Source organism: Delphinapterus leucas, chromosome 15 (genome assembly GCF_059928025.1).
Source record: "Delphinapterus leucas isolate spDelLeu-1000000601 "Yukka" chromosome 15, BTC_Dleu_Yukka2, whole genome shotgun sequence".
In the NCBI taxonomy this organism is placed as follows: Eukaryota; Metazoa; Chordata; class Mammalia; order Artiodactyla; family Monodontidae; genus Delphinapterus; species Delphinapterus leucas.
In genome coordinates this window covers 59,034,964-59,046,399 of record NC_143143.1, presented here as the reverse complement: position 1 = coordinate 59,046,399, position 11,436 = coordinate 59,034,964, and the positions used below count along the sequence as shown (strand labels likewise).

Here is an 11,436-nt window from a genome sequence, read left to right as displayed (position 1 = left end):
ATATCTCCTCCCTATTGCGTCTCCCTCCCACCCTCCCTACTCCACCCCTCTAGGTGGTCACAAAGCACAGAGCTGATCTCCCTGTGCTATGCAAATACCAGCCTTTTTTAATTTTAGCTATTCCAGTGGGTGCATATCTCATGATGGTTTTAATTTTAATTTCCCCAATAACCAATGGGATAAGTACCTTTTCATTCTTATTAGACAACTGTATAGCTTTTTTCGTGGTTTGTTTGGTTTTTTTTTTTCTGGCCAGGCCACATGGCTTGTGGGATCTTAGTTCCCTGACCAGGGATTTAAACCCAGGCCCTCGGCAGTGAAAATGCTTAGTCCTAGCCACTGGACTGCCAGGGAATTCCCTGTAGGCATTTATTTTAGATTTTGACTACAAACCCTTTGTTGAGTATATATGCTGGGTAATAAAAATGGTTTGATCCACAGGGATCTTTGGGAGGCACTAAGTGGTCATGAGTCTCCTAAGGACTGAAATAATCAGGAAGCCCATTAAGGTCCCACTTGTTCTATATGACCAAAAGTACTCTATCTGTGGTGAATCAGGGCCTAACCTAAGCCACCACAACATAGCATCCTAGTCCTTTACCCAGTTGCCAGACCTCTGTTTTGGTTACAGACCCAGAGCCACTTGGATGAAGGAAAGACCAGATGAAGGAAGAACCCTGCAATAACGTTACATATTTGTACTATAAATCTTCCTCCTGGCATTTGCCAAAGAGACCTGTGACCTGTGTAACTGGAGTGGGGAAAAAATACCAAGACCTTCCTAGAACGTAGACTAATCCCCAAGGACCCAGAGTTCCACTGTGGTCCAGTGATCAGAGACAAAGCTTGTGGTAGTCAGGAGGTAAGTAGGATGTAGGTATCAGGAAATAACATCATACCTTTATAAAATGTATGTGTGTTAGAGGGCAGGAGATAAATCTCATGAAAATACAGAGGCTTGCACATCAATGAAGTTTCTAGGAATGCAGTGGCCTGGGCCATGTTGGGATATCCTGTCAAAAGTGAAAGAGAATTCCCACACTGTGGTGATAGGAAAAGCTAAACATACAAAATTTCTTGAATCTAGCAATTCCACTTGTAGGTATATACCCAAGAGAAGTGATGTTTGTGTTTGCGCATGTAGGAGAATGTTCATAGAAGCTTTATTCACAATAGCTAACAACTGAAAATAATCCAAAAGTCCATCAACAGAATAATAGATAAATATGTTAGTATATTCTTACAACTGAATACTACTCAGCAATGAAAAAGAATCAAACCACTGCTACATGCATTATTGCATATGCATGGATGAACCTCAATGAGAGTATATAGAGCAAAGTAAGCCAGATATATAATTACATCTATATGAAGTTCAAAAACAGGCAAAACTAATCTATTATGATACGCATTAGAGGTTGTCTCTGAGAGAATACTGACTAGGAGAGAGCATGTGGGAGTCTTCTAGGGTGCTGATCATTGTAGTGTTTTACAAAGTATAAATGGGTAAAAATCCACTGAGCTGCACATGTAAGATTTGTGCACTTTATGCAAATTTTACTCTGATAAGTAAAAGTGAAGGAGAAATATTTCCCATCATGAGACAAGGTGACATAGCTAGAAATGACTGCATAAATTTGTTGGCCAAGAAAGCAGAGAGCGCATCATATGAATACCCTCTCTTATGTAAATAAGTGTGTTGCTCTTATAGTAACAGCAAAAGAGATGTCTTTCTACCCCTAAAGAAACAATGGACAAGTTGCTATACCTTGAGCCGTTTATCCCTGAAAAAGAGATGCATTGAACAGTGGACCTCCAGATACTGGAATCCACATTGGCCACATTTGAATGTACTACTCTGACCCATTTAGCAGAACCAGAAGGGCTGTGGGCTTTGAGGTCATCCAGGGCAAGAGGACACCACAGGAGATCCAGCTGTAAGGCAGGCAGCTCTGCCTTTTAGGCCTTAGGACCCAGCCGACCCCCCATGCTCAAGATGCCCACGGGTGGCCAGAATGCTGGGGAAGCCTGTGGCAAGCCCCAGTGGGGTCTCACATCAGAAGTCCCTAGGGTTTTAGAACAAAGCTATGACCCTTTCTGACAAGTCACTAGCTCCTTGTCGGAGACTACCTGATGCTGAGACTCCAGGGTGTATCAGTTAGCTTATTCTGTACACAAACCACCCAAACATTATTGGCCTGAAACAATAAATACTTATTACTGCTCATGAGTCTCTAAGTCTTATGGGTGATTCTTCTGCTCTTGGCCAGGCTCATTCACGGTGTGTGGTCAGCTGTGGGTCAGATTAGCTTCATGGACAGATGGACTCTTCCTGAGCTCATGTTCCCTCCCCAGCCCATACATGTGATCTCATGGGGAGTCTTATATGTCCAGTTGACCAAAGAGGAAAAAATGAAGTCCAGTTTTCAGACAGCTCATGTCCAGGTGGCAGATGGCTACAGTGTTGCTGTCTTGCTTAAGTGGCCCTGAAAGACAGTAAGGAGATGAATTTTCTCCAATTGGCTGTACTTGATAAATTACATCACAGTCACTTAACCTGGAGCTAGAGAGAGCCTTAGGGACAGATAAGTAGCTAATGTTTTGGCTGCATGATAAGGGACTTGGGACTTAGAAGGAATATGATGGGAGGTTGGTAACGTGGAGGCATGTGGAAAAGTATGTGGATGGACCTCTCAGAATGGACCTGAAGTTGGAGAATATTTGTGGAATATTTGTTGAATCTCACCAAAGGAACCTACTGCAGAGGTGGCTGTCAGTAATCAGGTGAACAAGGTGACTTGTGCATGTCAGACATCCTCTATCCCATCCACCCCAATTCTTGCTCAGTGGACTCATGAACAAAGTGGTCATGGTGGCGGGGGTTGAGACTGTGTGTGGGCTCAACCGCGAAGGCTGACCTGGCTACCAGCACCACTGAGAATCTAACCCACCAACAGCAGAGACCAAGTTGGGCACCATCCCCTGGGGCTCAGCCAGTCACTGCTAGCACCAACATTTATAGACACACTGAAATACAGCATGATGGATATTCCACCAAATTGCTTTTGACCAAAGAGCTCCCTTTATAGGAAAAGAAAGAGGGCAGTGGATTTTCCTGGTCTTACCATGCACCTGTTCATCAGAAGCAGCTGGCCTTGGAGAACACCAGAACAGCCTATTGAAGATGGAGGTACGGTATCAGCTCAGAGAAAACAATCTAATCTAATGCGTATCACATCTAACCTGGGGTTAGATTGTTTTCTGAATCTACAATCAGTGTGTGGGACTGTCTCCACATAGGCAGTGGTGTGGGAAAAAATAGCTGACTCAGCAAAGGAAAATAATTCGTGAACAGTACTGAGAGACTAGTTGAAATTAGAAACTGCTCACTCTTTGTAGCTGTGAGATTCCCATTAGCAGTACTCAGTCACTCTGACATAAGAATAGAGAAGGAAGCTGCAGCATTGAAGATCAAGGTTGTGTGGGACACCATTATGCACCAAAATTCTCTCAGCCCTACTCTTCCTCCAGCTGCTGCTGGGGGACCACTTCATGTGGGCTTTGACTGGGTCTGCACCAGGACCATCAGGCAGCACTTCCACTTAGGTGGAGGTGATACTGCTCACCTCTTTTTTTTTTTTTTAATTAATTAATTTATTTCTGTCTGCATTTGGTCTTCATTGTTGCACACGGGCTTTCTTTAGTTGCAGCGAGTGGGGGCTACTCTTCATTGCGGTGCATGGGCTTCTCATTGCAATAGCTTCTTTTGTTGCAGAGCACAGGCTCTAGGCATGCAGGCTTCAGTAGTTGTGGCACATGGGCTCAGTAGTTTTGTCTCGCGGGCTCTAGAGCGCAGGCTCAGTAGTTGTGGTGCATGGGCTTAGTTGCTCCATGGCATGTGGGATCTTCCCGGACCAGGGCTCGAACCCGTGTCTCGTGCAGTAGCAGGCAGATTCGTAACCTCTGCGCCACCAGGGAAGCCCACTGCTCACCTCTTAAAGAGTTCATCGAACACTTACTATAGGACCCAGCAATTCTATTCCTCGGTAACTAACCAAGAGAAATGAAGCATATGCCCATGCAAAGACTTGTACATAAATATTCATAGCAAGATTATTGTAATAGCCAAAACTGGAAACAATTAAATGTCCATCAGCTGATGAATGGATAAACAAAATGTGGTCCATCCATGGACTACTTCTCAGCAATACAGAGGAACAAACTGGTGACACATACAATCACTTGGATGAACCTCAACAGCACTATGGCAAGTGAAAGAAACAAGACACAAAAGATTACATACTGTGTGTGGTTCCATTTATAGGAACTTTCTAGAAAAGGTGAATCTATATCAGTGGTTTCCTGGGGCTGAGGATGGGAACAAGGAGTAATGGCAAACAAGCACGAAGGACTTTTCCTAGGATGGAAGCGTCCTAAAATTGGATTGTGCTGATGGTTGCACAACTGTTTACTAAAAATCATCAAACTGTGCTCTTACAATGGGTGAATTTTATGCCATATAAATTATACCTTATTGAAATTGTTTAAATAAAGAATTTCAACTTTTATGTCAGGCAGCATTTGGCACAACTGATCACTTCCTCCTCCTTGAAATCCCGTCTTCATACTCTTGTTTTCTCCGACCTTACTCAGGGTTCAATTCTCTCCCCCTAAGCGACCTCCTTCAGGTCTGTGCCTTTACATATTGGCACTGATGATGTCCACATTTACATATCTGCAGCCCAGCCCTCTCTCCTGAACTCCAGACTCTAAAACCCAAATGCCTGCTCACGGTCTCCTTGGACATGTGATGCACACCTCAAATGTCATATGTCCACACTGAGCTCCTGCCCTTCCCAGCCCCAATCTGAGCCACCCTCAGGGTCCCCATCCCAGCTGATGGCAGCTCCTTTCTTCCCACTTGTCAGGCCAAAAGCCTTGGAGTTGTCTTTGACTCCTCTTTTTCTCTCCCACCCATATCCAACCCATCAGCAAACCTCAACTGGCGCTTCCTTCTAAATACACCCAGAAATGGGTCACTTCTGCCCACCACCTTTGTCCAGCCCATTGTCATTCCTCGCAGGCATTGCTGCAGTAGCCTCCTCTTCCCTGCTTCCACCTTTTTCCCACAGCCTTTTCACAACAAGATATCCAAAGTTGTGCTAATAACATGTAAACCCAATCACATCATGCCTCTGCTCAGAACCCTCTCTGGTTCCCCATTTCATTTGGGCCTATGTGACCCAGTCCCATGTGAACATTCTGACCTCAGGACTCGGTCACTCTGCTCCAGTCCCACTGGCTTCCTTGCTATTCCTTGAACGTGTCAAACATTCCCACCTCAGGACCTTTGCACTTGCTCTTTCTCCCGCCTAGAATAGTCTCCCTCCAGAATTCTAAAATAGTCTTGTGATTCCCACCCCTGGTATCCATACCTTTGTGTAATCTCCTCCAGTTGCATGTGGGTAGGACCTGTAACTTTCTTCTAACCAATAGAAGAATATGGCAAAAGTGTTGGGGGATCACTCCCATGATTATACTATAAGCTAAAGATGAAGGGATTTTGCAGATGTAATTAAGGGCCCAATTATCCAAATTAATCACTTTGATTTTGAGTTAGAAGATGACCCTGGTGGACCTGGCCTAATTAGGGGAGCCCTTTTAAAAGAGGGTTGAGGACTTTCCTGGTGGCGCAGTGGTTAAGAATCCACCTGCCAATGCAGGGGACACGGGTTCAAGCCCTGGTCTGGGAAAATACCACATGCCGCGGAGAAACTAAGCCCGTGCACCGCAACTACTGAGCCTGCACTCTAGAGCCCGAGAGCCACAACTACTGAGCCCACGTGCCACAGCTACTGAAGCCCACTCACCTAGAGCCCGTGCTCCACAACAAGAGAAGCCACCGCAATGAGAAGCCTGCGCACCGCAACGAAAAGTAGCCCTTGCTTGCAGCAACTAGAGAAAGACCGCGCACAGCTACGAAGACCCAACACAGCCAAAAATAAATAAATAAATAAATTTACATTAAAAAAAAGAAAACATACATAAAGTTTAAAAAGTTATTAAAAAAATAAAATAAAATAAAAGAGGGTCGCCTGCACTTATAGACTTGAAGTACCAAAGACTCTTTCTCTCTGTTGCTGGCCTTGAAGATGCAAATCACATGAGTTCTACAGCTGCAAGGCAATGCATTCTGCCAACAATATCCCAGGCTCCAGAAACGAATGCTGCCTGGCTGATATCTTGACTGCAGCCCTGTGAGACACTGAGCAGAGGACCCAGCTGAGCCGTGCCCAGACCCACAGAAACTGTGGGGTAATAAGTAGATGTTGTTTTAAGCTGCTAAATTTGTGGTAACTTGTGACATAGCAATAGAAAACCAGTCCACCCTCAGATATCCACATGGCTTCTTTCCTCACCTCCTTCAAATGTCAGATGTCACCTTCACAAACAGGCCTAGACTGAGCACCTCAGGAAAACTGCAACAAGTCCCACCTTTTCCTCTATAGAACTTACTGCTTCCTAACCCACTGAAATATGTTTCTTGCTTCTCCCCCTCCACTAGAATATAAGCCCCTGAGGCCTGGGATTTTTGTCTGTTTGTATCACTGATGTTTCCAAGCATCTGTACTGGGACCTGGTGCATCTTCAGATGACAGTTGTTGAACAGCTGAAGGAACACTGTCCTCTGGGGGACACTATGCTGAAATAATCTATGTGCATGTGTTAACTTGGGTGAGGTCACTGTGCTCACAGGGCAGGCGGGAGGCCTTTCTGGGGCTGCCTCCAGGGTCAAGCCCTTGGCCTTCTAGCCCGGCAATGCCAATGAGCTGATTTGGGTGAGAAACAAGACCAGCTGCTGACTGGTAATCCAGGTCTGCCTGATCTGCTCAGCCTGGCAGCCTCAGCACCCACCTTGAGGGGGTCAACAAGAGTGCAGAGGAGGCTGTCTCCTCTCCCAGGGATGACAATGACCTCATTTTTTCCTATTGCACGTTGGGATCCCCAGAGAGCAGACTGAGATGGAGTTTAACATGCAGGATGCTTATTACCAAGGGCCCTTGGGACCCACACTTGTGGGAGTGAGGAGGTGGAAACAAGGCTAGGAGGAGGGAGAACTTCCATGCAAGGCTCAATTGACCCCACAGGGATGTCCTGAGCTGAAATAATCCTTCAGAGCTGTCCGGCATTAGGCCAAAATGGACCAGTCATTGGATGTGGGCCACCGGGGGAGGATGTGACTATGACCTTGGGACAGGCGGCTCTCTGTAGCTGAGGCAGGCCTTGGATGGGCTGTCAGCCAAAGGCTATCTGATGACCACTCTCCCAGCAGCTGGGTGGCAAGTCCCTTCTTGAAGGAGGATCCATGCTGAGCACCTCCCTGGTCATGACAACACTGATCAACACCCTTTCCACTGAGGCGGTCTGTCTTTCTTTTATTTTTAATGATTTTCATTTTAAGATACTGTACATTAAAAATGCAAAAAAATCAGTTGTTTTTCAATTTTATTTTTGGCTGTGTTGGGTCTTAGTTGCGGCACGTGGGATCTTCATGCGGCATGCTGGATCTCTAGTAGTGGCCCGCAGGCTCAGTACTTTCAGTGCACAGGCTTCATTGCCCCGCAGCATGTGGGATCTTAGTTCCCTGCATTGGAAGGCGGATTCTTAACCACTGGACCACCAGGGAAGTCTCCCAAAATCACTGTTTTTAAATGCATAACTAAAAACATAGAATTACAAATGAAACCAGTTATATTTGTGAGCAGGTATCAAAATATTAAAAACATTTGAGATACAGTCACAACTGTGCTTCTTTATTTAAAGCCTTAGCTAACAAGATCTAGTGGCAGGTCCAATAACTGCCGTAATTTCAAAGTGATGGTGAGTCTGATGTTTAGAGACATTTGCGATAGCTGTTGTAATGGGATAGGAGGACATCTGCCATTTTGATTTGCAACAAAGCCATGGGTATTGCAAATTCCACTGTGGTTTGTTGTCTACCTCACAGCTGAGGAAAGGCTGAATTTCAGTTAGAAATGAGAGAAAATAAAATCTTTTCCGATCCCAGTTCCGGGTGCAGGGAAATGGTTGCTGGTGTGGGGAGTGGGGCTGGGGTTCCAGGAAATCTGTGTTCAGGAAGAGGAGGACTTCTTTGTAGAGGGGAGCTAGGCTGCGTGTGTGGTTGGCCGAGAGGGCAGAGGGGGAGTCCTGCCGGACTTTCTTCTGGCATGGAGGGGCCCGAGGGTCCAGCCTGACCCCCACCCCAAGGTATTGGGAATGGGGGAGGGGGCTGTAGGGTCCCCCCTACCAAACCCTGTCCCACCCTAGGGCCCAGGCCACGGCACTGGCTCCCCTCCCAGAGCTGCTTCCTTCCCCTAGCGGCATTCGGCATTCGCTATCATCGCCAGGTCCATTAGCCATTAGCCGATGCGGTGACCTTGACCCGGCCTGGACCCTGCAAATGAGGGGGCACGCCGGGGGCGCAGGGCCTGACCCGCAGCGGCCTGCTGTGACCAGTCATGCGGCGGCCCTCTTAGACACTGCTCCGCCTACGCGGCCCCTGGGCATAAAAAGCCGGGCCAGAGAGACAGCGCAGCCGCCGGACCCCGGACCTAGCGCGCCCGCACCATGGCCGGCCCCAGCCTTGCCTGCTGCCTGCTCGGCCTCCTGGCGCTGACCTCCGCCTGCTATATCCAGAACTGCCCCCTGGGCGGCAAGCGGGCCGTGCTGGACCTCGACGTACGCAAGGTGAGCGCCCAGCCCTAGTCCCGCGGCGCTTGAGGCTGGGCAACCCGCAGCCACAGGGTCGCCCCTGCCGCTCCCTTTCCCGCGCTGACCCCGCGCCGGCCCCGCCTGGCCTGGGAACCAAGGCAGCCGAGTAGCTTTTGAGTCCCCTCCTTCGACCGCTTCTGGGGGCCAAAGAGCCCCAGGGAGACCCCGAACCTCCGGCACTCCTCTGCCCTGCCCACCCCCACCCGGCTCAGCCCCCCGCCCCGCAGGCTCTCCCTCCCGGGCCCGGGCCCCTCCCCGCCCCCGGCTCACCCCCGCCCTCCCGCCAGTGTCTCCCCTGCGGCCCCGGGGGCAAAGGCCGCTGCTTCGGGCCCAGCATCTGCTGCGGGGACGAGCTGGGCTGCCTCGTGGGCACGGCCGAGGCGCTGCGCTGCCAGGAGGAGAACTACCTGCCGTCACCCTGCCAGTCGGGCCAGAAGCCGTGCGGGAGCGGGGGCCGCTGCGCCGCCGCCGGCATCTGCTGCAGCCCGGGTGAGTCAGGCTGGAGCCGGGGCGGGACCGGGACACCGGGACCAGGCGGGGCGGGCCGTGGCGGGCCCTGACCCGGCGTCTCTTCACGCAGACGGCTGCCGCGGCGACCCCGCCTGCGACCCCGAGGCCGCCTTCTCCCAGCTCTGAGACCCGCCGGCCACCGACACCGTCGGAGCGCAGCCCTCGCTCCCTCCGTAGCCACCCCCAGGAATTATGACTATTAAATAAAGCAGATTTTTTTCCCCTCCAACCCGACTCGCGTCTAAGTGTCAGAACTGGGAAGGGAGGGCGTTGGGGGAGTCGAAGATCGCCGGCTCTCGGCGCTTCATAGGGAATTAAAGCCGCCACCCCGAGGGGAGAAGGATGCCGTTCCGCGGTGACATCCTGTAGGGGTTGATGGAGGAAGGAGGGGGACGACACGGCAGGCTCCCAGGGAGATGGAAACAGCCCCCTGCTTCCCACTCCAAACAGAGGTGGGGGCCTACAGCAGGCTGGACATGAGAGGAACTTTCTAAGGTCCAAAGCGACAGAGTGGGGCCTGCAGAGATACGAGTCTGACGGGGCACCAGAGGAAGGGCAGGAGGTTGGTCGTAGAGAGTGAAAGACTTCCTGACATCTGGAAGCAGGCTTGGGCCACACATGAGGGCTGGCCTGGGGGAGGGGAGCTTGGCTGGGGCAGCTGAAGGGCCTTCACGTTTCCAAGGAGCTGGACTCTCAGGCCGCAGGAGGCCACCCGTACTCTCAGAAGGGATGGCCAAGCTGGGGAGGCTGGGCAGGAGGGCCAGCACAGCCACCCTGTGGCTTGTTGTCCCACCCAGGAGGCCCTGGGTTCCCAGTGTTGCATGGAAGCCAGGAGCCCTGCTCCTGACTGTGCAGTAAAGAAACGTGACAGCACTGGGGACCCTGCAGAACAGGGTTTCCTGAGAGCCCATAGCCACAGAAATGACCACAAAATGCAGAGGACACTAACAGAGAGACTCCTGCAACCTACACTTCTCATCTGTTCCTGGATCAAAGACCATTTTGGAGCAGCTATAAAAGCCTAACCCCTCTCCCCGAGAATGTGCCGCCATTCACTTACTCGTGCTGTGGGACAAAAGCGATTTCAGAAGGTGCATGCCCACACACCCATTCCAAATAAAACAAGAGCGCATCACTATCTGTTAGTAATTTTTATATGTTATTTCTGTGGCTTTCTCACACACTGAAGCAATGAGGATTCATTCAGAGGCCTCCCACCCACCACAGCAGTGTGTCGTCTCACAGAGTGGAGAGAGAAAAAGTATACTAAAGAGGACTGTAAGGTTTTCTTTGTATAAATTACAAAACCAGGCAAAACTAAGCTATGGTGCTAGAGGTCTTGGGTGTGGTGGTGACAGGAAGGGGTGTAAGGGGGCTTCTGGGGTGCTGGTCATATTCTGTTTCTTGGCCTGGGAGCTGGTAAAACAAGTGTGTTCAGTTTATTAAAATTCATTCAGATTGCACACATGTGATTTGTTCACTTTTGTATGTATATTATACTAGAATAAAAGTTTTTTAATGAAAAAATTATCATTATTACCAAGATGTATGAAGAGAAGAGAGATGAAGCTTTTGAAAGCCCCAGTGGTTCCTGACAAGGCTGTGAGAGCAGGTCCCTCCTCTTACCCCATATCTGGAACAAGAAATGACTGAAAGCTGAGTCCTGTTCAAATCAACCATGGGGAAGTATGTGATTCTCATAATTTGGTGTTTGAGAACCATGTCAAAGTTCTGTGGTCCCTCAGAAACCACACAGATGAAGAGGGAAGCAACCAGAAGGAACCACACTACTCAACTAGAGAGACACAAGTTTAGGGATTTGTGCTTTTCCAAGCTTGGGCATCCACCGGCCACATCAGCAGGAAGCCTGGGATCTCCCTCTGGGACCTCACTCTCTGAGTGCCCTGCATACCCTTCAAACCCCAGAGGATTCCATAGAGCAGAGCCATGTCAGCCCAGGTCTCCCCACCTGGAGAGAGAGTTCAGGGTCCCCTCACCCCTCTAGTGTTTTCTTTTCTGGTCTCAATAACACAGGGGCAGATTGACACCTCTTTTTCAGGGGATGATGCAGAGGTGGCATCAACCTGGGCCTGGTGAGGAAGAGGAGCTGGGAGAGCTGCCACGTGTGCTAAGTGAAGTGGTTCAGTGGCCAGA

At 49.5% G+C, this 11,436-nt stretch overlaps 1 protein-coding gene across 1 annotated transcript; it reads left to right on the top strand.

Annotated features, from left to right (window-relative positions):
- Window positions 1–8,628: 8,628 nt before the first annotated feature.
- On the top strand, window positions 8,629–9,497 carry OXT (oxytocin/neurophysin I prepropeptide). Its single transcript, XM_022592970.3, has 3 exons — window positions 8,629–8,748; window positions 9,060–9,261; window positions 9,353–9,497. Exons 1-3 carry the CDS (start codon window positions 8,629–8,631, stop codon window positions 9,406–9,408), a joined length of 378 nt encoding a protein of 125 aa, XP_022448678.1. The 3' UTR covers window positions 9,409–9,497.
- Window positions 9,498–11,436: the final 1,939 nt, after the last annotated feature.